The sequence below is a fragment of the Cicer arietinum genome, chromosome 5 (genome assembly GCF_000331145.2).
Source record: "Cicer arietinum cultivar CDC Frontier isolate Library 1 chromosome 5, Cicar.CDCFrontier_v2.0, whole genome shotgun sequence".
NCBI classification, from domain to species: Eukaryota; Viridiplantae; Streptophyta; class Magnoliopsida; order Fabales; family Fabaceae; genus Cicer; species Cicer arietinum.
In genome coordinates this window covers 65,651,951-65,678,214 of record NC_021164.2, presented here as the reverse complement: position 1 = coordinate 65,678,214, position 26,264 = coordinate 65,651,951, and the positions used below count along the sequence as shown (strand labels likewise).

Genomic DNA, 26,264 nt, shown 5'->3' with positions numbered 1-26,264 from the left:
GTTCAGCAGTGCGTGTTCTCCTTGTACCATCTATACGGGACGCTAACCATGATTTTGTTTTTCCTCAGGTAATGATAAATATCTAGATTCATTAGTCATTGTATTAGTTTTACTCAAACCAAAGATCCATAAAATGATTTCTATAATTTGTTTTTGCAGCCTGCATTTGATATCAGTCTACCTCAGGTATAATGATTTTAAAGCATTTAGGAATTAATCTTCAGAACCATTTGCTAGCAAAATATCATTCACTATTGGCATTGATGCTTACATAATTATTTTCTTTTATTATCAGATATCCAGTCTCACTAATCCTGGAATCTTTGAGGCAAATGAGGTATGAGCTCCACATCGTACATATAGGCTTCTGTAAATGAAAAACCTGTCTGACACACAATAAGCATATTGATTAGGAAATCTTACTATAGATTGAGAAACTTCTAGTTCTGATTTGTCAATAATACTCTTGCATCTGCTGTACACTGTATGTTAAACTTAAAGGAGATTTTTGTAGGGTCTTTTTGCCAATGACTGGTTTTCTTTACAAACAAAAGAAGCAAAAACTTATAAATAAAGGGTTTTGTAAGTTGCTGGTTCTGCAGAAAAGTTTTTTTTGATCAAGGATTGGGTTTCAGGTCAAAGTTGGTTGCTGCACTTTGGATGTTCTCAAGCAGATCAGTGGGGAGGAGATATCACGAATTGCAGCAGATGGGAAGCCTATTGATCGCCTGAGTAGACTTACAAACCATATTCTTAATCAGCAAAGGTAATACTGTGTTATCTTGTTTTTGTGCTTGATGTTAGGTTCAGCAATCATCAGAAACGGATCAAACAATTGATGTATTTCAATTTTGAGACAGTTTCTATCCACTTTACCCACCCGCAGAAAGTGTTCCCTTGGACTTTTCTCTGACGCCAGAAACTCTTCAACTCTCATTGGTTCCAGATGTCCTTATCTTACCTTCGGACATCAAGTACTTTGTCAAGGTAAACTATGTTTTCATTATCAATTTTCACTTTTAATTAGATAATTAACACTATCTTTTTCAAGCAAATCTTCTAAACAATAAACGAAGACATTGTTTCATAATTAAAATTAAAAGTGAAAACAAAGGCTGTTTTAATGAAGAAGAAAAATGTTTTCTTAGTTTCAACTGGTGTTTTAAGATAATAAAAGCACATAAATTAGTTTGTCTTTAATAATTGAAAAAATGAAGTGAAATATAATTTTTTTTAAAATGAAAAATATTTAAACCTTGTTTGGCAAAAACTAGCAATTTTAAATTTTTTATAAAATAAGTTGTTGGATTAACTAAGAAACGTTAAATGACAATTCTTTATTTCATTCAATGGGATTTTATAAAAAAATTAATATAAAAATGAAAAAGAAAATTAACTTATAACTATTCATTGCACAGGTTCTTAATAAAGAAAGCGACGAGATAAATGGCATGAAATGCATTGCCGTTAATCCGGGAAGATTAGCCAAAGGAGAAGGAGGAGGTACTTTTGTAGAGCTTGATTACAGTGGGGGTCCCGACAAATTTAACGTTTCAATTATGGGCATATGAATATTTGTTTAGAACCCTTAATTTTTTTGGGTGACTTTTTGTCACACCATAAGCTCGCCCCTGATGCATAGAAAATTTGCTTTAGAAACTCGGGCACCTTTGTAACATCATTGTCTCAGTTTTCTTCAATTAAATTTGAAAAAGAAACAGAGATATGTATTATGTATTCTTATTACAGATTTTGACTTGATAAGATGCTAGTCTAACAACGAAAACCTTGTAAAAATGCTTCATTTCGCATAGCGTATGTATAGAAACATGTTGTGATGCTTTTATGGACTGACATCAACACCGTATTTATAGGAAAATAAGAGCAAGGCACTAACTAGAATACACAATTTTAGTACGAACATCAAAATGTGCACATGTAATGAGGTTCCGACTAGTTTTCCCTTTTCATTCTGACATGTAAATTAGTCATTTTAGTTCATAAGTAAAATTGTGAGACATAATTTAATCTTTAAGAAAAATAAAAGTAAATTGGCTATTGGTTGAGATTTGACCACTATCCTTAACAATATTAATAATCCTAAATACTAATATTAGACGTTGAAAGAAAATTAGTAAAACTAATCTTGATTTTTTTTAAAATAACTAAAATTAAAGTAAAATTATTATCTCAAACTAAATAATCCTTAAGTAATTGGCTCAAAAATTTACCTTTTAACGTTTAATTATAGCGTATAATCAGATAACAATGAAAAGTGCAAAATTAATCCAGTTACCAGCAGAGAACATCTAGGAAGGAAAAGCAAATCCTCAAAGCAACCGAATTGCTTAAAATATGTAATAATATTCCTTTTCTGCTAACGTGACCTTGTTAAAACACCTTTGATTTCATGAATATAAGCTCAACTAAAAATCTACTATAAATCACAAGGTAGAGAGCTCAAGCAAACACTCAACAAAGAACGAACTATCACCGTATAGAATCAGAGGAAAATCATTTGGATGAACTGTGATTTAGGAGCAGAAGCTCAGATTAACATGGAAAAACATCACTGTTTTACATCACCATGCCTCCATCAATGGTGAAAACCTGCAATACAGTAATTATAGTCTAAATAAGTACAGAAAAAGAAACACCTGAAAATAACATATATAATAGAACCCTAACACGATAGGACAGGTTATCAGATTCAACCATAAATTTGAGTTTTGTCTTAAATTGTGAGTTTCAATGAGGTGGCAGCTAAGTTTGATTCAGATACTTATGTAATGTATTAAATAATGTACAAATCAAAAAGAACTCATCTGCAAGATCAATTAAGTAATGACCTGGCCAGTGATGTAACTGGAAGCTTGATTAAGGGCCAAGAATTCCACCAGTCCAGCAACTTCTTCTGGTTGACCATATCGTCCTGAATCCAATGCGAAAATAATAAGTTAGGTAGTTGACATCTCAATAAATTACAACTTTAATGAAGTATTTCTTGTGTTCACCTAATGGAATTGTCTCCAAAATCTTTTTCTCAATGTCTTTTCCTAACTTAGCAGTCATGTCAGATGCAATAAATCCTGGAGCAACGGCATTAACCTTGCAAGAAAAACAGGGTTTTAGCTATACTCATCAATTGATATTATCAAGAAGAAATGCATAATTTTAGAAAATTACAGTGATGCCTCTGCTAGAATATTCCTTAGCAACAGTTTTTGTCAGGCCAATTACTCCTGCTTTTGCAGCAGCATAGTTGGCTTGTCCAACATTGCCAACCAAACCAACAACTGATGCAATATTGACTATCCTTCCCTGCAAAAACACAAGTATCAACATTTGAAAGCAGAGAGCTTGGCAACAGATAACTGTCATCTTGCAAGTCATGAAATAAAGGGAGCAATAATAACTACTACAAAAATTACAATGAAACTTGGGCATTACAAAAGAAAAAAAAATATTATACTGTAGGAGCAATTAATGACTTTAATAGTCCATTATTCCTAAATAGGAAAACTTATTACTCCAAGGGTTCCTATAAAAATAATCATATAAAAGGAAGGAAAAAATAATAAATTGTTGTCACCTTCTTGTTCTTCATCATAACCTTAGCAGCTGCCTGGAAAAAATGAACAATCTCAGATCCAATTTAAAAGAAAAGGAAAAACTTATACTTAACACAAACTCATTCTGAACATATTCACCTGTGTGCAAAGAAAAACACCAGTGAGATTTAGATCGATAACCTCCTGCCACTGAGATTTCTTCATTCTCATCAACAAACCATCTCTAGTTATTCCTAAAACCATAAAATCTTTACTTTGAGTATGAGGGAAAAGAGAGAGGGCAGCACAACCACAATAATTTTTCAACTTACCTGCATTGTTTATCAAAACATCAACAGTTCCCCAAGCATCCACTGCCTACAGATGTGAAAGTCATAAAGCAGCAAAGGTAGAATAAGATCAATCTAATAATTCAAGAGTAGCTGCTCACAGTTTTAATCATAGAGTTCACATCAGCTTCATTAGAAACATCTCCGCCGTATGTTAAAGCCTCCCCACCCAGTGCCTCAATCTACAAAAAAATAATCAAACAAATTAATTTAATCCAGTCAATCCCTATAAAACAGTCTGAACACTAATGCGAAAATAATACACATGACAAAGAACTGACATCATTAGAATAATAAACCACAAATGTCATCAAGCACGGGTCAAAATAACATAACACTATAACCGACAAAAATAAGTTATAAAGTGCAAGGTTAAAATTATGGAAAACTACAAATTTATATAAGGAAAAACTGTGGTAATTTTCTTTAGAAACTGAGTCATTAACATTAATTGTCTTTTTTATCACCTTCACCTAAACTTTGTAAAGAACAAATCATAGAGCATGAAAGTAGAAGGCCATGAAACTCCAGTTAGGAAAAAAAATCATATTATGATCAACAACTTTGGCTGGGAATTGGGAAACAACAACGTGAATTATCATATATACACATTGCACTGATATACAAGTTCTTAGAACTATAGCACTTGATACTCCTTTCTCCTTGGGGAAAAATTATCATATTTACAAAAATTATAAATTGTAGAGGCAATCATCTAGCACAGCACCACCAAGTTTATAATCCTAACAAAAATTTGGGGCACAATGAACATACTAACAATTATATTAAAAAAAAGTTTCTACAGCAAATTGCCTATGAATAAAAATATTACAGATTGAAAGTAACAACACGAATTTTCAGTCATGTATATAAACCTTAATCGTCGTGCTAAAATTAGATTGGCACAAAAACAGTAACATTGATGGCAACAACGAACAAACAAAGAATCACACAAATTTCAGAAAGCAGTTTTCTACCTCCTTGGAAACCTCTTCGGCTTCCTTGGATGATCTTGCGTAGTTGACCAAAACCTGCAATATAAAGTCCATGTAATCGAACATCAGGATCCAAAAGTAAATCACAGAAGGCATTACCGAAATGTAAACAATGCTGATTCCATTACAAGGACTAAACACCTACTCTGATAAATTTTTCCAAAAGCAATTGTAAAAGTAATGTTAAAAGAATTTTGTAATAACTATGAGTTTCAATAAACTTCTAATGTAAGTTGAAATTAGTTTCTATGTCTCAATTGTTCAAAAACTCTCTAGTTCAACCTCTCTATTAATATGTCAAAACAAAACTTCTCTATAGATATTTATAAACCCACGATAACTTTTTTGGAAACAAAGGATTATAAACTTATGATCTTATTTTAATTGACAAACTCCTATAAGTAGAAAGCTAATCCAAACTGAGCCAAAGGAGAGTTACATGGAATGCCAATTATTGTGACAGAAATTTGGGGGGAAGAAAAATATAGTATTAGTAACATAAATCGCAATACAGAAGAAAATGATTCGTGAACACGTTGAAAAAATTACTATAGAGCGTGCAAAAACTTGCATCGAAACATACAATTTAAAATTCGCCAAAAATAAACGTTCATTATCAATTTATGTTCAATGTTTCGAACCGACTAACCTTGCAACCTGCTTTACCTAACGACAATGCAATTGCACGGCCAATACCTCTGGAGGCTCCGGTTACAATTACAACCGGCGATTCCACTTTCTGAGCTGCTCCGGTTCCCGCTTCCTCCAGGGTAGCAACTTGTGCTCTCACACCTGAAATTGTACATTCTCGAATTACCGAAACTGGAAAAAAAATTGAATGAAAAACGAAGTGAATAGAAAGAAAAAAAAAAGATCAATACCGTTGGAGCTAAACGAAGTATTCGATCTGCAGCGAAGACCGGAAAGTGGACGAAGATTATTCGAAATCGGAGACCATTGCCGGATCTGACCGATTTTACGGTTAGCGGCGACGGCGGAATTTGCAGTTCGAAGAGCGACACAATTGGATCCGGTAAGAGAAGCCATTGTCGTTCTGAAAATGCGAGCAGAAGAGAAAATGGAAGGAGCCAGAGAGTATATATGAAGAGAAGAGGAAATGTTGTTCGTTGAGTTTTTAAATTGGAATTGATGTGTTTGTTAGTGCTTCGGGAGCTCCGGAATGTGAGAACGGTGTTATTGAAAAGTCGATACAAACGAAGTGTGACTGTGCTTTGTTCTCAGTTGGGTAAGCAGAAGCTAAAGCCAGTGAACCATTATTACAAAGGGTATAACTGTAAAGTTCGCCATTTATTTTTTAACGAATATGTTACGATAGTTTGAGGTTGGGTAAATAAAATTTAACTAAAAATTGTTACAATTAACATCGAATTAACTTGGATTCTTTTGTTGTTTTTCTTTTTCAAAATTAGTGAACTTGCATTTCATGAGTACTAATTACTATTGGCTCGCTACAATTATTATAAGATCTTAATTTTTACTAGTATTAATATAAGGTTGTGCTGGTTTTTTCTAGTAAAAATACAATCTCCAGTGTACATGTGTCCTTTCGGTAATAAAGAAAATTTATTTTAGAAAATACACACTTTTTTTTTTTTTCAATGTGTGTAATAATTGTATATTGCTAGTGAGTTTTCTTTATATATCAATGTAAAATAATTTTACTTTCACAACATATATTTTTTAATTTTTTCATAAAATAATTAGTTTTATTAAAAAAATTAAGTACAAAATCTAATTTATTCTAATTAATTTGATTGATTGAAAGTAGTGATATTTAAATATTTAATTGTGTCGCCGACCTCGCTCTCTGTTTATCTCGCAACTCCTTAATTTTCATGTCTCGACCGTTTCTCACCGTCTTGACCTCCTATTCGTTTCTTTGTCTCGATTTTTTTATATCGCAATTTGTTTCTCTCAATTGAAGAACAAAATTTATTCTTTTTTGTTGTTTTTTTCTTTTTATTTTGATTACTTTCCTATTGTACATTCAATAAAATTTTGATTGTTATTTTCTATTTTATTGTACTTTGATTGTTCTATTTTGATTATTGTTTCCTTTTTATGTTTTGATTGTTTTCTATTTTGATTGTTGTCTCCACATTTAGTGTGTTAGCTTTACTGTTAAACTCTTTAGAACCCAAAAAATATAGTTATATTGCATTCACTAAACTAAGATATTATTTTGAGTTTTTAGATAATTTTAAGTTGAGCAAATGGCAAGTGGCAGTGAAAGTGGAAGTTATAAAGGAAGTAATTCACAAAGTGAGAATGTGGCAGTGTTTGCACTTCAGTTTCAATTTCAAAAGCAATTGCAACACAACAAGGAGCGGTAGAAGGTTCAATTCTAAAACTAGAACTGGTTGCACAATAAGAGGTATTGAAATGAAAACCTAGTAGACCTCCTTCTTCAGTTTGGGAGCACTTTACAGAGAATAAAAATAGGGTTGAATGTAATTATTGTAAAAAAACTACCGCGTGCAATAGTTCAAGTCATCGAACCACTAACATGAATAAGCATTATAAGATTTGCCTTAAAAATCCAAATAGGGTAGTTGATAAGAAACAAAAAACACTTACTATAGGAAATGATTGTGAAAATGACCCAAACAACACTGTTAGTTTTAAGCTTGTTGAATTTAACCAAGATATGACTCGTTCAGCCCTAGCAAATATGATAGTTATGGATGAATTTGCTTTTAAACATATTGAAAATGAAGGATTTAAATACTTTATGAGTGTGGCTTGTCATAGATTTAAATATATTTGTCGTGTTATGATTGCTAAAGATTGCATTCTTTTGTATAATGATGAGAAATAAAAGTTGAAAAGCTTATTATATGCGAATAAACAAATGATTTCCCTTACCACAAGTTATTGGGCACCAATACAAAATTTGAATTCTTAGAGGATAAAAAATGTTTTGTTGTGTAATTGTTGATAATGCAAGTGTTAATATTGTTGTTATCACATACTTAGTTAGATGGACGAATGATTGGAATTGTCGTAGTTTGTTAAAGGGTGAGTTCATACATATGAGATGTTGCACTCACATTTTAAATTTGATTGTTAGCGATGACTTAACTACCATCGACTCATCTATTAAAAAGATAATGGTTGTCTGCAAGTTTGTTAAGACATATCTGACTAGGCTTGCTAGTTTTAAAAAGTGTGCAAAAGAGTGTAATATAGATAGTAAGACAATGATAGCTCTTGATGTTCAAACTCGTTGAAACTCTACCTATCTGATGTAGAATTTGCTGTGAAATATGAAAAGACATTTAATCGACTTCGATATCAAGGTAATTCATTTCTTGTGTTTCTTGCTAATGAAGAAGTAGGTATTCCTAATCATTTTGATTGGGAACATGCACTTATGTTTGTGAATTTTTTAAAGATTTTTTATGATGCAACTTTTTTTTTATAGTTCATTGCATGTTACATCTAATACATTCTTCAAAAAGTTGTGTGACATTCATAAGTCATTAAAGAAATGGACTAATAGTGAGGATGAAAAGTTGAGGACGATAACAACAAATATGCAAGTGAAGTTTAACAAGTATTGAGATAGTAATATTATAAACTATCTTTTGTTTGTGGTTGTTTTCTAGATCTCCATTATTAGTATGAATATATTAAATTTTGTTTTACTAAGATGTATGACAGTGATAAAAACGAATATATGTTGAAAACATTAAAAGATCTTGTTAAGAAATTGTTTGAGCATTATGTGATGGAATATCCCATTCTTAGTTATGAAAGTGAGTTTAGTAGTGTAACAAACAAACGTGCAAAAGAATGAGTTGGATAGGTATATTGAGTCTGCTGTTGAAGATAGAAAAAATTATTTTCATATTTTATAGTGGTGGAAAGAGAAATCTAAAAAATATTATGCCATCTCCCGCTTAATTAGAGATATATTGACTATTCTGGTGGCTACAGTGTTATCCGATTCTGCATTTAGTACACGAGGACGCATACTTGATTCATTTCGTAGTAGTTTAAGTTCCACTATTGTTGAAACTTTGATTTGTACCCAAAATTGGATAAGAAAACCAAAGGTAATTGATTTAAGAGCACAAATGGATTAAGTGCAACAACTTGAAGTAGGTATGAAAGTTGATTTTAACTGAACTCTCATTTTTGTCCAATTTGTTATTATAGTTTATTATATTATCAAACTAATTTATTGTGGATTGTGTGTTTCCATTTTTAGAAATTGCTAGATTACATATTAGTAGTGTTGGAGTTAATACATATGACATGACATGAATGAAGAATGCAATCTAAGGTTATATTTAATTTGATCTGTTCAACTTGGAAATAAATTTCATATTATAATTTATAACTGTTTATTTATTTTTTGTATTTCAGATTTTTATCATTCAAGTGTACTGTAGTGTCTACTTTGGATTGTTGTTATTTTTCTTTGTAATTTAAATTATCATGTAGAATCTAGTCAATTAAATTTTAGTTTAATTTAATACAATACTATCTGTTTTGTATTTTAATTTGGGTTGTTATTGGACTATATTATTCCAAATTATGTTTTAGAGGACCAAATTATGTAATGTTATTGCATATTTGGTTTTAGTCTTTTAGATAATTAATTTATGAGGTTGCAGTTATTTCAAATTTTATTTTAGAGAAAGAAATTAAAATAATTGTTACACTTGTATATTCTTTTTTTATTATGCCAAAAAATTGAAATGTTTATCATTTTGTTTTTTTTTAAATCTAATCACTTGAACCAAACCAACTTGTATATGATTAGTTTAGTTTCATTCAGATCTAATTATAAAAAAACAAATAAAATCGAATTAAATCAACTCTGCAGATTTCATTAGTTTGAATTTTTTTTTTCTTGTTGCAGAAAACCAACTTGTGCCACCCCTACGTGAATGTGTCAAAACCATCCACAGCAAGAAATCTGATTTCGAACGTAGAAAAGCAATTTCAATCAAAGAGCAGTGATAGTACAAAGTGGAAGACTCCCTAGAAATATTCGGTGGCATTTTTTACTGCAAGTACTCCATTCATTTGTGATTTGTAAAGTCACATTATTAGTTGTTTATACAAGTGAAGTTTTAAAGGCTTGCATTTATTGTACGTCGTGCGGACAAAAAACAGAAAGTGATTGAGTTTTTGATCGGGGTTATTTTGGCCACACCAACCCAACTTTTACATAAAATCAAGACTTCTTAATATACAAATGGAAAAAATTATTTATAAATTAAGTCTGAGGGAGTATTAATCTCTTTCTTTTATTTATAATTTATTTTCATATATATAAAATAAAATAAAGATATACATTCACTGTAAGATGAATAAAATTGGCCTGAAAATTGCATTTCAATTAATAAAGTTTAAAAAAATTATTTTTAATACAAAATTTGTATTTATTGATTCTTAACAAAAATCCTGAGTACACGCTATCAAAATCCCTTATTATATATTTTTTTGGGTGCATATATCTATAATTAATGACAACATAAAGAAAAATATAATTTGTTTTTGAATTTGTCATTTGTAACTACTTTATTTTTTATATATATGTTACCTCCTGTCCCAATTATTTAAAAAAAAAAAATTAAAGAATTTTTTCATCTCATTTGTTAAAAAAATTATGACGTTTAAGATGCTTTTATTGTATAAATAGTATATTTATAAAATGTTAGTAATAAATAAATTCATTGTCATTTATATTTTTTATTTTTCTTCTTATAATTGAGATATTTCTTATGAAAAATTACTTTCACATCCTTTGAGACCAAATTGAATCCACTTCTTATTTGTTTAACACTTTTGTTAGTAAACTTATTTTACTACATACGTAAACTTAATATTATGTAAACTCACCTATGTAACAAACACTCGCCACTAACATTTGTTTAACACCAATGAATATGGAAAGTGTAACTTGTTGATTGAACTAACAACACGGATGGTTTTTGAAAATTGGTGTTCGCTGTTCAAGAGAGATTCATAAAATTTCTCTATTAATAGTAAAAAAGATCATGCTCCGATTTTTAGTGAAAATCACAACTGAAAACAAGAAAGACAGCTCTAGGTAGATAACCTGAAAACTTCAACTTTACATCCTCCAAACTTTATAACATTGCAGCAAACAAGCAGGCAAAATTTCTATTCGGAACAAGTAAAATGCCAGATAAGTTGCCGATCTGTTTACAAATTACTTATTGTTTATATCTGATGCGTAAGATAAAATGTACTTAATGGTCATTATCTGCAGCTCTCTTTCATCGAAACACCAATTAAGCATTCTTTTGGGCAGGTTTCTTGGAATTGTTTTTCCGCCGGACCTTCACCAAAACTTTTTGTAAATCCTAAATCATAGAAAAGAGGAGATCATTCAAATCAGTCATGCCGCAAAATTTTCCTAAAGATGACACAATAATTATTATTATAAAGAATTATATTTGTAATTCACCAAGCCCTACTGACCCAAGACAAACTACTCACAAGGCTAGCCAGATGAGAGCTGGCTCAAATGTGCCTAAGGCCTCCTCCAAGAAGAATTTCTGGATGGCAGTCGCTCTCATACTATTTTGAATCACTCTCAATCACAACTAGACCAAGACAAGAACATCCTACCAAGTACCAACAAGGCCTAAAGGCTTGCCCAGTAGCCAGCATCATCTTGAAGTCTTCTAATTTCAATCCAGTCATAGAGAGACTTGGGGTGGGGTATCAAATATATATTGTAAGTAATGAATGAAGTGAAGAGTCACTTCAGACTAGAGACATAGAAGTTGTAAATTTTGTTTTCTCAAATATGGTTTCCAAATTTGGGCCAGCCAACTTAGCAGCCAAGACACTTTGTCGGTAAAAACTTGCACAAAGTAGCTTTTAACAAAATCCGAAAAATGCAACTGAAGTAGTTTTTCACAAGAACAATAACAGTGCAAAGTTGCATAATGTTTTGGCTACAGTTCTCGATAGAACAAGCACACTTAATGCAAATGTAAATTAGCTGCTTCCAAAATGATTTTTTGAACATCAAATCTCATGTACTATATATTAAACCTATAAATTAGAACAAAACCAATTTTTTTGGAACACTGTAAGTTAGGCATATATTTACCTCAGTAGACTCATGTTGAATTGACCCATGGGTCCAAAGATTCTCCAAATTGTAGTAAGCTCTTGCTTTTTCATCAAGTGCATGAACTATCACTTTCCCTGAACAAAAGAAATGAATCAGTATGGAAAACAAGGCATGGATAGAATCAATCCAAACAACTAATTTCAAGTTTTTTATAACGGAAAAACAGAAGTAGTCACTAACACAGAATATCATACATTATCCTCCACCAGAGATTGTTAGATAATTTATTCTTCACTCTTTAACCAAAAATGGCAGGGAAAAAACTATTATAACCCAAAATCAAATAATATTGAGATCCTTTTCTTTGATGCTGCTCTAAGCAATGGAAGGAGTGAACTTTGCAAGTGGCCCATGATAGGTTTGTTGAATTGCAGCATTCCCACTGGATACAAAGGATCAAGCAACAATGACATAGTAGTTGAAGAATCCAAAAATTTCTTCAGTTTATTATTTGATAAGAGGGTCATGCACACGTTGCATACCCGAGAATGGTGATTCTCTCCATTCAAGGGTGGAAAGACGAGAATAAGTACAGGACTTTAGATGAAGTAAGGATTCTGAAGGTCAAGAATGGGTTTAGAAGCCACAAATTCCATGGAATAACCACGTAGAGTGTGGAGAGAAAATCAGAGGATGCAGAAGGCAGAATCTGACACGACATTGACAATAAAATCAGTATCTTAACCATCGATTGGACATCATATTGGTATGTGGTTATACACACAAGGTTACACTCTGTTAATTTATATTTGGCCATAGAGTCAGCATCCTAACTCGTGTCTAACCTGCATATATAGTCATTACTTATTACTACCTAACTAACTACTAAGAAATTAATTAGGATATAGAAAAACATCATCCTCTAAGCCGCATAAGTATTTGCATACTGGTTTATTGTTGATAATGAGAGAACAATTCTCAGTCTCACCCTCAACTAAGAATGTAGTGAATGATGATGATGTGCACATTACAGGTCATTATGATTACTATCATTTTGCAGCAACAGGGTTCTGCTAAATTTAGTGGATTTTTCAAATTCAACAAAATGAATGGATGTGAAACAAAGATTATAAAAATCATCATATACCAGAGTCAATGACAATCCACTTTCCACCCTCTGACCCTTCCACACTAGGTAGCATCATTCGCTCAACTCCTTTCTGCTTCTGCTTAGCCTGGTCAAACAAAACTATTAGAATGCAAAAGACAAAAAAGACTATTCAGTTTTTTAAAGTTCAACCAGAAAATTTAAAACCCAGAAGTACTTTAATCTAATCAATCATCACACAGTGTTGTCAAATGGGGACTATGTCTATAGTCGCACTATATTAGCTATAGCATAGCATAATTTTGACGAAATTAGAACAAACCACTATTTGGTAGTAGACAAAACTGTCAAATGTCATCGCATAGTTTAATGGACAGAGATAAATACAAAATAGGGTGAGAAAAAAAAGAAACTAACGAACATGCCTTGTAAATTAGGGCTTGAGCTATATTCTTTACATGCCAGGTTGATCTGCCAGTGGCAAGTACCATATAATCAGCCCAATCGCAGTGTTCGGGAACTGGTATAACCTTCACGTCATCGGCTTTAACGTCCGTCAAAACCTTCTCGATCTCTTGAAGATCCAGGACGCATTTACTGACGCCGCCGTCAATGTTGATGGTAGTAGACAGAGAGGAAAACCCTAGCTTCCATGGTTGAAGAAGAGTGTGAAAATTCGACGCACAACGAGCTCGCAGAAGTGCCAACATTGGAGTGCGCACCGAATTGTTCTAACTCCGACCTGTTTTTTCTTGCTACCGGTTGCGATCTCACTTGCGCGCGGTGGATTTGACGGTGGTGTTGGAAGTATTGAACGGTGGTGGGAGGCAATGAGGGACGGGGTTTAATTGCGGATTAGGTTCCTAAAGTGTTTCGGGTCACGGGGTCTGTACCGATAAAAACTGGTTCTAAACTCTTGACCCATTTTTTATGGGGACCAAAATAATTATTAAGTAAATTATTTATATTTATAATCATGGTTGTACAAATATACTCTTCTTAATTAAAGGAAAAATATACAGTCTTCTTAATATTCTATAGTTTAAAGAATGATTAAATATATGAACTTTTATTTTTAATATTTTTATAATTTTATTTAGAATTTTAGTTTTTTTTAATTATTAATTTTAGTCATATGTTTTTATAAATATTTATCGTTCTAATTGACTTTTTTAATAATATATTATTGTTAAAAGTTTAAAATATTAATAATTTAATAATTTAATCTTTAATTTAAAGATGTAGATAAATATATGAAAATTCAAAATTAAATAGTTAAATTATTAAATTAATAATATTTTAAAATTTTACCAAAGATATGTCATCATAAAAAATTATTTGAAATATTTAACGTATACTTTTAAATAAAAAATAGAGATTAATATTGAAAACATAAAATTTAAGGAACTAAAATAAAAGTTTATATATTTAAAGGGTTAAAAATATATCTAATTTTTTTAAAAATTAATTTAAACTTAAATATGAAAAAGACTTGCATAAATAAAGACTACTTTGATTTAAGTTATATAAAAATAAAAATAAAAACATTTTTTAAATTTAACATTGTCATCTCAAAATATTTTTTAAATTTAATTTGCAGTGTCATATTTTGTTTGAAAACGTAGATGTAAGAATTTTTAATTGACATGAATATTTTACATTGACAAAATTATTTTTTATACGAAATTAACACAATTTTTAAAAATAAAAATAACATAAAATTTAAGGAACTAAAATAAAAGTTTATATATTTAAAGGGTTAAAAATATATCTAATTTTTTTAAAAATTAATTTAAACTTAAATATGAAAAAGACTTGCATAAATAAAGACTACTTTGATTTAAGTTATATAAAAATAAAAATAAAAACATTTTTTAAATTTAACATTGTCATCTCAAAATATTTTTTAAATTTAATTTGCAGTGTCATATTTTGTTTGAAAACGTAGATGTAAGAATTTTTAATTGACATGAATATTTTACATTGACAAAATTATTTTTTATACGAAATTAACACAATTTTTAAAAATAAAAATAATTATTATTTTCACGAAGGTCAATTTAATAGTGGGGGCACTTAATATACCTTTAGATATTTTCACAGTAGATCATTTAACAATATACCAACTAAACGAGCTTGTCGAGACAAGTTATATTCAAGGGTTGTAATGTGAAGTTTTGATTGAATAAAAAAAAAGTAAAAAATTGAACCTCTAACAACTTTATTTATAGAGTCTGAATTTCTTACCACTCGAATGAATATTATTATTATTATTATTCACTCTTAAGATAATTATGTATGATTATAGTAATGGAATCAGAGGTTTCTCACATTACATTCACATGTCATTTCATTAGGGATTATATAAATTTTATAATCATCAAATTCATATATATGAAGTGTTAAAATAACTATCAATATACTCACCAAACGATTATTCAATTTTCTATCATCTAAATTATTTTATTTATTAATTATTATTTTAAAATTAAATATAAATAAATTGATAATTAAAAATTAATATATTTAATTTTAATTAAATATATATTTTAACTTTCCAATTTTCACTTTTACTTATATTTTATTATTATGGATGAGCTTGATTTAGTTAACCATTATAGGAAGAGAGTTTGATACTTAAAGCTCAATCGTTAGAAGCGGAATGTGCACCTATTTGAGCTTTCATGCGCATGTGTGTCACTATCAAGTCAATTTCTATTAGATTGGAAATCATTTTCATCTATTTTCTCTCAACTTTAATAAATTTAGTAAATACAAAAGTAGCTTTTTTCTTACACTGCTATAATTTTACTTGGATTTTATTATTCTATAAAAAAAGTTACACGTATTATATCGCCACATTATAAAATAAAATAACTATAGTTATTTAGTATCTTTATTTTATAAAACTGTCCTTTATATAGCTGTGCTATTTAATTATCTGTAACCACCAAAGTCCGAATCTCCTTTTTTTTTAAAAAAAAAAAAAAACGAATCTCCTTTTTTTCAAAAGTGTTTTATTGAGAACAATGAATATTTTTATAACAGTGGTCAAATATTTGTTGGATTCTATAATTATGATTTATTTTAGACTGGATTCTATAATTATGATTAGCAATTTTTGACTCGACTTTATGCATTAATATTTTTGTCCTTCTAAGATTTTTGCCCCATGTTTTGCCGTTGAAGATAAGGTTACCTGGTAATACAATATTGGCAAATACCTTAAAATTATATTATATATGTATACTAGGTACATTTACTCACATATCTTACTTAATTTGTGTAAATATCATAAATAAAAAGAAGCTAAAGAAAAAAAACTAAAAAAAATTGGATGCATGCTGTAGAGGGAAGCAGCAAAATCCAACAACAACAACACATGTTTTTGGTATTATTCTTATTCTTAAAATCCAGTCTATAATTGTAAAGTGTGTGTATTTTTTAAACGTTTAATAAACAAGTTACTTGAAGAAAAACGAATTTGTGAGGAGAGAGAAGAATAGAACAATTTTTATTTTTATTTTGTTTTTGTTGCAACCGTTGGATCATTCTAGTTTTCGATCTGTACTTTGGTCGCTGAGACATAGCCATGAATGCTATAGATCCGAGTGTTTGTTACAACATTCGTCGCATTGTAATTGGCATATAAGCTCTGTTTTATCTTCTTCATATACTTGGGATCTTAAGCGCACTCTTCAAATTTCCACGCTGGCGTTGAACCAATTTGACTTGTGCGAATTTGGTAAGTCAAGATCTGTTGCTACTTTTTCAACTTCAATGGTGACTTATTGTGTTATGAAGATGAATTTCGAGTTCAATTTGGTATTCTTTTAACTGTGAGTCCCATAATTAGGATCTCTCTAACTTGTAAATTTTTTAGGGTTTCATGGGTCAATTTTGTTTTTGGTCATTTTGTGAATGTTTAGCCATTATTGCTTTTTTAATGGTACAGTTTTTCCTATTTCCAACGAGTCACTATTTTAATAAATTGAATTTGCTTTTATTTATTTGTATAATAATATATATGGTAGTAGTATAAGGTTTTTTTTTATGACTCAGTCACAATTAGTATGATGACAGTGTATCTTGTGTATTTGGAAATAGCTGTTAAATTAATCTAATGAGCCAATAGAAGATACCAAATGATGAACCAAAAAGGTTTTTTTTTCTTCCAAGAAAGTGATGGTTGGGGCTTGAATTTGTTGTAGGTTTGAGGTAAATTATGGGTTGGTGCTCAGTAGGGTGCAGAAAAGTTTTATATTTTGTGGCTTGTTTGGAGGTGTTGAGGTAGTAACACTTGCCTGATACTAAATTGGGTAGCGGAAATGCCACCTTCCCCGGCATTGAGATACTCTCCGGGGAGAGAGGCGAGAGGAGATGGTCACAAGCGGGGGCGTAGTCTCGAAAGTGGAATACTTTTCCGGGAGAAAGATGACGATCTTGCTTTGTTCAATGAAATGCAGTCCAAAGAAAGAGATGGTTTTTTGCTTCAGTCTTCAGATGACTTGGAAGACTCATTCGGTAACTTTCTTTAATGATATCCTATGAAGATAATGTGCCTTTATTTGGTTGCTTCATTTGGGTGATACATTCATTCATTACTATTTATCTTGGGTATTATTTTACAGCTACAAAGTTGAGGCATTTTTCTGATGTCAACATTGGAATCTCCATTCCTGGTCGGCGAGAAACTAGTGACTTGCTTAATATAGATGGCGACAAAAATGATTATGACTGGTGGGCCATATTCCTTATTTGTATTGTCGTCGAATGTTATAATTCTGATTCTAACTGTTTGCAATTGCCTTTTATTTCACATGAATATTGAATAATCATTCATGTGGTTGGACGATAATTCAAGTTCATGAGTTGATTGTAACTGTTTGGAACTGTCTTTATTTATATGTTAAGAATGCATAGATGTGGTTAGACTAACTTCGATGTGCGTCAATTGATTTCTGGTCATCACTGCTTAAGTCGCTGATGCAATGTTTGTATGATTCATTAAAGGTTATTGACACCCCCAGATACGCCACTATTTCCTTCATTAGATGATGATCCCCCACCAACTAATGTTTCAAGCAGAGGAAGGCCTCAGAGTAAAGCCATTTCCATATCAAGATCTTCTACGGTGAGATTTTGAATCTGTATGTATTATCAGATTCCTGCATAGTTAAATTATTAGGAAAAGTTCCTTTAGACCTTCTTTTTTTCTTTTCGATCTCAAGTAATGTAATTGAGCTTATACTCCTCATTCATCATATGTTGGATACCCTTGTGTTTCAGATGGAAAAAAGTTACAGAAGCAGTAGGGGTAGTGCAAGTCCAAATCGTTTAAGTCCATCTCCTCGTTCGGGAACTAATACATTGCAAGCAAGGGGAAGGCCTTCATCAGTGCCAAATTACAGTCCAACCTCAAGTATACGGTATGCGACTCCATCAAGAAGACCATCACCACCTCCAAATAAGCCCACGACGCCTGCGTCCAAGTCTTCCAATTTTACTCCGCGGAGGATGAGCACTGGTTCCAGCAGCTCTGTTGTCTCATCTGGAGTTAGGGGAACTTCACCCGTGAAGACAAGTCGTGGAAACTCTGCATCACCAAAGATAAGGGCATGGCAAACTAATATACCTGGCTTCTCTTCTGAAGCTCCTCCCAATCTTCGGACTTCTTTGTCCGACCGACCAGCATCGTATGTGAGGGGTTCATCTCCAGCATCCAGAAATGGCAGGGAGTCCACCTCCAAATCCAGCAGGCAATCGATGTCTCCAACTCCTTCTAGGAGCAGTAGCTCCATGCATAGTCATGATCGAGACCGATTCAGCACACGCAGCAAAGGTTCTGTTGCATCATCTGGTGATGATGACCTAGACTCTCTTCACTCCATCCCAGTGGGTAGCTTAGACAAATTGACTTCAAGAAGGGATGGCTCATCTTCAACCAGTAGAACTCCTGCTATTTCCAAGAAATCACCCAGGATGGTGTCACCAAATTCTGCTCCTAAAAAATCATTCGACTCTGCTTTTCGTCAAATGGTATTTTGTCATCTAATTCACTTAAATCAATTTCCTTTCTCATCACTGTATGGGTTTACTGCCAATTTGTTGGAAGGGAATCATGAAGTTTTTAATTTCATACCATTTAAGAATTAGTGCCTTTTAAGGTAGTACTACTCCCTTTGGACTCATTTATAAGCAAAAATATCTACTTTCACACTTATTAAGAATGATAGTTAAGTGTATTTAATTTTCTTGATTTCATGTAAAAAAAAAAAGACATATATTTACTAACCCACTCCTAATTATAATGCCTCACAACATTAAGGAATCAATTAAGAGTATTTTTGAAATAATAACATAAAATGTGGATAGAGAACATTTGCTTATATTTGAATCTAACAAATGTAGGCACTCTTTTGCGTATAATTGAGTGCAGAGGGAGTAACCATGACACATCTTCAACACTCTCCCCCTACCATTCTTTAGTACTATCGATTTTTTAGTTGCCCCTTTTATGCTTGATTTCAGATGCATGTTTCTTACCTGTGTATATTCATTTTTCAAATCACACTTGATTAGACAACTATTCCAAGCCAATTGATTCACATTAAGTCATGGATTCTTATTAAGCCATTATTGAGTTTATTTGGTGGCCTGTGTAGTGTGTATAATATAACATGCTTGCACTAGCAATAGCATATAACTGAATTTTCCATTGGTTGAAACTTAGATACATCTTTGTGGTTTCGGTGTAAATGTTAACAAGGAAACTTTGGTATCCTATTTGGTATAACCTGTGTAATTCTCCATGCTCCCTCATCATTCCCTTTAACCACAATTTCTTTTAGTAGTCACATTTAATATCTACGTACTTTTGTTAGTTAATCGTTAAAATGCCATGCAGGATAGAAAAAGTCCTCAGAACATGTTCAGGCAACTATTATCAAGTGTTCCTAGTACAACCCTTTATGCTGGAAAAGCAAATTCTGCACATCGTTCCCTTGTATCTAGGAATTCCTCCATCTCATCAAACAGCCATACACCATTTGATCGAGTTACAACTTTTGCTCTAGATACTGCAGGGGTTGACCATAATCAAGATGATATGGCAAGTGAAACTGATAAGATGTCATATCCTGATTTACATGAAGAAGTGTTTGCCTTTGATAACATTGACGCATTAAATGAAAATATTAAGCATGAGCTCAACGAGGAATCAGTCGATATCCTGCAAAAGCAAAACAGAGGCTCCAGGAATGTTTTTGGTGCAACTGAAGCTGAGGATTCTGTTTACTATGCTCATATCGATGCCGAAGGCAATGAAAGTTCAGAAACTTCACGTGTCAGAGACATCATTTCTGAAACTGGTAGTTTTGAAAATACAGCAATCTGTTCTCAATGTGGTTGTTGTTATCAAGTCATTAGTCAAGCTGAGAACAATATTCAGCTTTGTCCAGAATGCAGCAGGAAAACCTCATTGTTGAGAGTCATCCTCCCTGAGACAATGTTGGCTGTATCTGAAGGTTCTTCGGTGATTTCTGCAATCATGCCTAAAGAAGAAAAATCATTATCTGAAACAAGCCAACTACGGGATGTATCTCAACTGCCTCAAGAGACAGATACGGGTAACTTAAGGTTTCCCCTCGGCGAACATGATTATGAGGAAAGTGAAACTTCATGCAGTGAACTAAACCTGGTTCACTCACAAAACAGTTCAATTCCAAGTTCATTGAGGGAGGGATATGAGCAGATGCCTGCAAACCAGCTAGAGATGAATGGATCGGGAGGTGATTGCAAGAAGCATGACGACGAATTTGGGGATCACCAGTTGTATCACTATAATGATCGCCCAAATATGAACACGGACCCCACAGAAGGCACCGGCATTTCTGTACTGCTGAAAAGGTCCAGCAGCAACAAAGGACCTATAGTTCGGGCCAGGACTTTTACCGCCACAACCATATCTTATGATGACCTGTCTCTTTCAAGAGACAGTTTAAACAGTATTAGAAGCTCGACAAGACCTGGAAGTTATTCTGCCTCACCATCGACTGATTTTAGCTCTACTAGACAAACAGAGTTTCGTATTCCCAGGCAGTTGAGTGGCAGGAAGTTGGATGGGGACTGTGGATACGACTTAAGGATCAAGGCCCCAAGCACTGGTTCATCTTTCTCTATAACTTCAAACCATTCTCACCATGAAGTAGGTCTTGCAACTCGAGAAACTTCCGGCAATACAGAATATAACCTTGTGGAGGAGATACCCCAAGTTCTTCGAGAAAATCAAGCTTCAGGAAATGCAATGACCGATGTAGCTGATGCGACTACTACCCATCCAACTGCTGTTGAGGAAGATAAACTAGAAAATGATGATAATTGTAGAGGAAATAATGCTTGCAGCTCAGAAATTTTAACGCGGGAGGATTGTGTTCATCCCGATGACAATTTAGTAACCTCATTTACAAATCCTAGGGATTGTATTTCATATGAAAATGTTGAAGACCATCCAAATAATGCAAGTTGTGTCTCAAATATTGAAACATCAGTTAAGGCTCCAGAGTTATCATGTCATGAGAAGCATGATGTGCAGGGTGCTAACGTTAATGAACTGAATGCTTTGGTAATTGCCCACTGTTCTACAATCACAGAATCAGACATTGAAGGGGAAAACTATTGCGGAAATAATACTGACCTGGTAAATGATGATCTGTCCCTGGTATCAAAGAGTGCCCTCGATGACTTTCGGGTACCTTCTGCTCGAAATCCTTCGAGTCATTGTCACACTGCTTCTGTTGCAGAGCTCAATGCATCCGAGTCCCATGGAAATGGTACGATATTTACTGTATTGAAATTTCAATTGAAAGACTGATAACTATTGAGATGAGAATATTAGCCTCTCCTCTTAAAGAGGCACTAAATTATGCATTTTGCATACTTAATACTCCCTATGGTCTCATATATATATATATATATATATATATATATATATATATATAAAATATATATATTATTTTTAAAATATAGATTAGTAATATTTATATTTAGATTAGTTTTATAAATTTATTTTTAAAAAAATAGAAATGATGTTGTTTACATATTAATATATGATAAATTAAAGTTTCAAACCACGGTTAAAATATATTAGTTTTAATATAATTATTATTTAAAAAAACATTATTAAAATTGATGATATTATTATTTTTTGTTATAAATAAGTCTTGATTATTAGTCTTGATTTTTAAAAAAACATCATTTAAAATTTTATATAGGTTTATATATATTTATTGTATTGATATATATAATTTATTGTATTGATATATATATTATATTGATAATAATATATTATATATTATTGTATTGTATTGATAATAATATATTATATTGTATTGATAGTATTGATAATAATATATTATATTGTATATATATATATATAATTTTATTTCGGTTTATATATATTTATTGTATTGGTAATAATATATTATATTGTGTGCAGATGCATGCTCCCCTAATTGACATATAAATATGTCAAAATTTATATATAATGCTTTTGAAAAATAAAGCAATTAATATATAAAACATCGATATATATATATATATAGATATACACATATATAAATATATATATATATACACATATAAGCACGAAAAAACTACCTCACACCCTTTTAAGAAAAGTAGACAATCTCCTTTAATTTTCTCAAAATAATAAAAATAGTAATAATATCCTCTAATTGCCACTCATAAGATTATTGGGAATTTTTTTAATTAAATGGCCAATTTCTAACTGTTCTGTTATGCTTTATGCCAGAGGAATCAACAGTTACAGTGGAGTGTCAAGGTGCAGGCAACACTAGAAGCCTGACACTTGAAGAGGCAACAGATACAATCCTTTTTTGCAGTTCTATCATCCATGATCTAGCATATCAGGCTGCAACAACAGCAATGGAAAAGGAATGCTCTGATCCATTTGAAGGTTCTGAACCAACAGTAACATTATTGGGGAAACCCGTTTCTGACAGAAAGGAGGTTCGCAGACGACCTGTCAGCAGGCGTGCCTTAAAAACCCCGAAGACTCGACAGAAGAGGGTGGAAACTGATGTCAAAACCCCTTCTGACGAGACCGAGAATGATGAAAATATTGATGAATCTTTCACAAACAATGTTGGTGTTGGGGTTCCTAACAAGGTAGATAGTATGAAGCCCCCAAAGCTTGAATCAAAGTGCAATTGCATCATAATGTGAGAGTGAAATGCTTTCAATTCGTATAATACAAGATCTTAGCCAAGTTATTGCACGATTATGGTTTTAATTTTAAAGGCTGATTGGAATAATAACCATAGTCAATTGGTTTATTTTGGTTCCAATATATATATTTTGTAACAAATGCCACGTTGTGTTTGACATAATTGTGAAGTTATTTTTTTTAACCTTTTTTTGTCATTAGGTTATTATTAGTTAGAAGCATTTTGGAGGATTGTGCTGTGTCTGTGGTTGTGCCTCCTCCACTTGCTGCATTCTTGTTTGTTATTTCCATCTCAGCTAAGTGATGATCCATTAAAGGAAGTGTGAAGTAGAAAAGCATTCATATTCGTTTACATTGTTGCTTACTATTTTTCTATTCCCTTTGGCTTGAGTGAGTGAATGAACAAACATCCACATGCAAGTCATGTGAAGTGTTTGTCCAGGACAAGTGAAGTGTATTGTTAGACAATTTATTATCACACAACAAGTGACTTTATTTCAAGAATGAATGCACATTTGTATATTGATTTTGAAAGGTTAATTAAAAAACAAAATTTTATGAACAATTAAACTTTTCTTTACATAGTTCCTTTTCCCCTAATTTTCTTTATGTCGATCTAAACAAAGAAAGTGAGAATACGAATGGATATTCTCTTTTTGTTGAAAATAATATCAAATTTTTAATAATGGGATTTCGTGCCGTCAAAGTTTTCTTTTCTTTGTTATCTAGTATACTTACAATAGGAAAGTCAATTTTTGGTGTATTTTATTTTTATTTTGCTATTTAAAAAGTCACTCAATTTAATCTATGATTTTAAAATGATTACGAACTATTTTAACAGTAAATTATATATTTTAAAACAAATTATAATGATAAATTATATTTTTTTTAAAGTAATTTTGTGATTTCGACAATTAATTTAATTTTTTTACTGAATTATAAATTAAAGGGACAATGTCTTACGACTTCAAGAGTTAAACAGTAGTCTATGTTTTTATTTATTTATTGAGTTACGTTACAGATGGTGCTAAATTACTAGGAATATGAAAAATGATGAGTCCGAGGTCGAATATTGGCATTAGATATATCTACGTTTAATAATGTTCGATGCAAGTGGAAACAAATTATGGGAAATAAAAGAAAACTTCTAAAGGAATTTTTTACTTTATTTTAAATTAAAAAATACAGAAGAAGATGGTATGATATATGCTAAAATAAAAAGGCATGTTGAGCAAAAGAAAATGGTAATACAGAATGGAACAAATGGAAGGATATTGATTTCATTTCATTAGAAAAGCTAAGCTTAGAACGTTAGTTAGTCAAACTATTTCATTTTTAGATGAATTATACAAAAGCCAGCATAGCTACCATTTCAGAATTGTATCGTATTTAAGACCTTTCTTTTTCACCATTATAACAACCATAACCACTTTCGTTAATCTCAAACTGTACTCTGTTCCTCTCTATTTTTTATATCATTCCAAAAACAAATACATAATTGAGAATTCATTTCCCAACTATAGAAAAATTTAATTATTCAATTAATTTACTCAATTGGTTTAATTAACAGAGAGAAACCGATGCACAATATATCAGATACGCCATCGTCTTCAATGTTTAGCAATTTCCCACTCATTTCCGCCATCGTTGCTTTCGCCATCGCTCAATCCATTAAATTCCTCACCGTCTGGTTCGTCTTCCTTTTCCTTCTTTTCTCGTGCTTTTTTTTTTAACATTTAATTAATTTTTTTTAGGTTTATTTATTTAATTTGAATCATTTTTTAGGTTTAGGTTTAGCTAATGATATTGATATATGAACATGATTGCAATTTTGTAAATCTTTTTAGATATAGAACAGTAAAATAAAAATTGCCTAATTGGTGTTTAATTAAGAATTGAAGAGTGTTATTAATGTTTTGTGGATATTAATTATTAATATTTGGCAGGTATAAGGAAAAAAGATGGGATCCAAAACAATTAGTTGGATCTGGTGGAATGCCATCTTCTCATTCATCTACTGTCACTGCTCTTGCTACAGCAGTTGGGTTTCATGATGGATTTGGAGGACCAACTTTTGCCATTGCATTGATTCTAGCTTGCATTGTATGACTTTTTGTTTATCAGCATTTCAGTTTTATTTTGTTTTTCTGGATGTTTTTTATTATGATATACACAACGACGTAAGAATTAGACAAATATTTGAGTCGCAATTCAAATCACTCAGCTCTTTGTCCTGTGGCTTTGTTAAGCAACAGAATTTTAGAGTTTTGTCTTGAATTTCATTTTTAGGTTTGTTTGTCCCTGTCATGTTAATTTTTTAAAAATAAAACATGAAACTTTTTTTTTATCCAACTAGTCTCTCATTTTAAAAATATAATAACATGGATATTTTTATGCAATCATTCTCTTATTTTGAAGCATTTCTAACTGATCCTTTATTATTGTAGTGTGATGTAATGAAGGGTTCAATCTACATTTTTTAAATCATCTCTGCACTTGAAGGGATTCTGGAATAGACTTGTTTGTACTTTATGTAACTAACTATTAAGGAAAAAACTCGATGCCCCTCGATAAAAGAACTAGGTTACACGATGAGAATTGAGAAACAAATGCTAATGACTGGCTTATAAGGTTGAGAGAGTTTTCTGATGTGAGATATTGCTTCTGGCAGGTGATGTATGATGCTACTGGTGTAAGATTGCAAGCAGGACGTCAAGCAGAGGTATGATGCGATGTTCTATTAGTTTTCTTTTTCTTGCCAAACACAAGACTTGAAATGCCATAGATTTTTTCCCCTGTTTGCCTATGATATTGGTTGTGTCCATGACATCTCTATTTGTTTTGATTAATCTTAATGTGTCTTTACCAAGTTTGAATGACTGGGTTTTCGCAGGTTCTGAACCAAATTGTAATTGAACTTCCTGCTG

The 26,264-nt window shown here is 31.7% G+C and overlaps 5 protein-coding genes across 8 annotated transcripts in view; 3 read left to right on the top strand and 2 right to left on the bottom strand.

Annotated features, from left to right (window-relative positions):
- The window catches only part of LOC101490074 (uncharacterized), a 5,502-nt gene extending 3,754 nt beyond the window's left edge, over nucleotides 1-1,748 (top strand). Inside the window, exons 12-17 of one of the 2 annotated variants that reach the window (XM_073368874.1) lie at nucleotides 8-68; nucleotides 160-186; nucleotides 296-337; nucleotides 636-766; nucleotides 861-987; nucleotides 1,419-1,748. In XM_073368874.1, coding sequence (XP_073224975.1) covers nucleotides 8-68; nucleotides 160-186; nucleotides 296-337; nucleotides 636-766; nucleotides 861-987; nucleotides 1,419-1,571 — 541 coding nt within the window. In that variant the 3' untranslated portion in view covers nucleotides 1,572-1,748. The remainder of the gene's footprint in view (nucleotides 1-7; nucleotides 69-159; nucleotides 187-295; nucleotides 338-635; nucleotides 767-860; nucleotides 988-1,418) is intronic. The other variant, XM_073368875.1, reaches the window with a different exon arrangement.
- Nucleotides 1,749-2,317: 569 nt separating this feature from the next.
- Nucleotides 2,318-6,135, bottom strand: LOC101489757 (3-oxoacyl-[acyl-carrier-protein] reductase 4). Its single transcript, XM_004502266.4, has 11 exons — nucleotides 5,778-6,135; nucleotides 5,546-5,688; nucleotides 4,879-4,932; nucleotides 4,003-4,083; nucleotides 3,884-3,929; nucleotides 3,711-3,805; nucleotides 3,593-3,625; nucleotides 3,187-3,321; nucleotides 3,015-3,108; nucleotides 2,850-2,932; nucleotides 2,318-2,610 (listed from the first exon to the last, which is right to left on the bottom strand). The coding sequence occupies exons 1-11, from the start codon at nucleotides 5,941-5,943 to the stop codon at nucleotides 2,578-2,580; spliced, it is 963 nt and encodes a 320-aa protein (XP_004502323.1). The 5' UTR covers nucleotides 5,944-6,135; the 3' UTR covers nucleotides 2,318-2,577.
- Nucleotides 6,136-10,960: 4,825 nt separating this feature from the next.
- Nucleotides 10,961-13,988, bottom strand: LOC101489435 (protein Iojap-related, mitochondrial). The gene is made up of 4 exons (XM_004502265.3): nucleotides 13,517-13,988; nucleotides 13,131-13,218; nucleotides 12,020-12,117; nucleotides 10,961-11,261 (listed from the first exon to the last, which is right to left on the bottom strand). Exons 1-4 carry the CDS (start codon nucleotides 13,799-13,801, stop codon nucleotides 11,190-11,192), a joined length of 543 nt encoding a protein of 180 aa, XP_004502322.1. The 5' UTR covers nucleotides 13,802-13,988; the 3' UTR covers nucleotides 10,961-11,189.
- A 2,348-nt stretch (nucleotides 13,989-16,336) lies between these two features.
- On the top strand, nucleotides 16,337-23,689 carry LOC101488882 (uncharacterized). 3 transcript variants are annotated; one of them, XM_004502264.4, is made up of 7 exons: nucleotides 16,337-16,482; nucleotides 17,303-17,615; nucleotides 17,723-17,831; nucleotides 18,105-18,225; nucleotides 18,381-19,130; nucleotides 19,999-21,922; nucleotides 22,903-23,689. In XM_004502264.4, exons 2-7 carry the CDS (start codon nucleotides 17,420-17,422, stop codon nucleotides 23,334-23,336), a joined length of 3,534 nt encoding a protein of 1,177 aa, XP_004502321.1. In that variant the 5' UTR covers nucleotides 16,337-16,482; nucleotides 17,303-17,419; the 3' UTR covers nucleotides 23,337-23,689. The 3 variants fall into 3 exon arrangements, with proteins under 3 accessions (XP_004502321.1, XP_004502320.1, XP_073224531.1); XM_004502263.4 differs by lacking the exon at nucleotides 16,337-16,482 and adding an exon at nucleotides 16,504-16,836; XM_073368430.1 differs by lacking the exon at nucleotides 16,337-16,482 and adding an exon at nucleotides 16,504-16,930.
- Nucleotides 23,690-24,515: 826 nt separating this feature from the next.
- The window catches only part of LOC101488325 (uncharacterized), a 3,154-nt gene continuing 1,405 nt past the window's right edge, over nucleotides 24,516-26,264 (top strand). The window contains exons 1-5 of the mRNA XM_073368925.1: nucleotides 24,516-24,647; nucleotides 24,908-25,027; nucleotides 25,284-25,440; nucleotides 26,009-26,059; nucleotides 26,231-26,264. Coding sequence (XP_073225026.1) covers nucleotides 24,918-25,027; nucleotides 25,284-25,440; nucleotides 26,009-26,059; nucleotides 26,231-26,264 — 352 coding nt within the window. The 5' untranslated portion in view covers nucleotides 24,516-24,647; nucleotides 24,908-24,917. The remainder of the gene's footprint in view (nucleotides 24,648-24,907; nucleotides 25,028-25,283; nucleotides 25,441-26,008; nucleotides 26,060-26,230) is intronic.

What these genes read in the sequence shown, in the direction of transcription:
- LOC101488882 (XM_004502264.4), top strand. Translation starts at nt 17,420, where the DNA reads ATGCCACCTTCCCCGGCATTGAGATACTCTCCGGGGAGAGAGGCGAGA. An exon ending in TGACTTGGAAGACTCATTCG is followed by an intron (nt 17,616 to 17,722) that starts GTAACTTTCTTT and finishes ATTATTTTACAG; the next exon opens with CTACAAAGTTGAGGCATTTT. An exon ending in CCATATCAAGATCTTCTACG is followed by an intron (nt 18,226 to 18,380) that starts GTGAGATTTTGA and finishes CTTGTGTTTCAG; the next exon opens with ATGGAAAAAAGTTACAGAAG.
- LOC101489435 (XM_004502265.3), bottom strand. Translation starts at nt 13,801, where the DNA reads ATGTTGGCACTTCTGCGAGCTCGTTGTGCGTCGAATTTTCACACTCTT. An exon ending in CTCAAGCCCTAATTTACAAG is followed by an intron (nt 13,219 to 13,516) that starts GCATGTTCGTTA and finishes TTGTTTGACCAG; the next exon opens with GCTAAGCAGAAGCAGAAAGG. An exon ending in GTGGATTGTCATTGACTCTG is followed by an intron (nt 12,118 to 13,130) that starts GTATATGATGAT and finishes TCTTTTGTTCAG; the next exon opens with GGAAAGTGATAGTTCATGCA.
- LOC101489757 (XM_004502266.4), bottom strand. Translation starts at nt 5,943, where the DNA reads ATGGCTTCTCTTACCGGATCCAATTGTGTCGCTCTTCGAACTGCAAAT. An exon ending in TTATGATGAAGAACAAGAAG is followed by an intron (nt 3,322 to 3,592) that starts GTGACAACAATT and finishes GTGTTTTTGCAG; the next exon opens with GGAAGGATAGTCAATATTGC. An exon ending in TTTGGAGACAATTCCATTAG is followed by an intron (nt 2,933 to 3,014) that starts GTGAACACAAGA and finishes CATTGGATTCAG; the next exon opens with GACGATATGGTCAACCAGAA.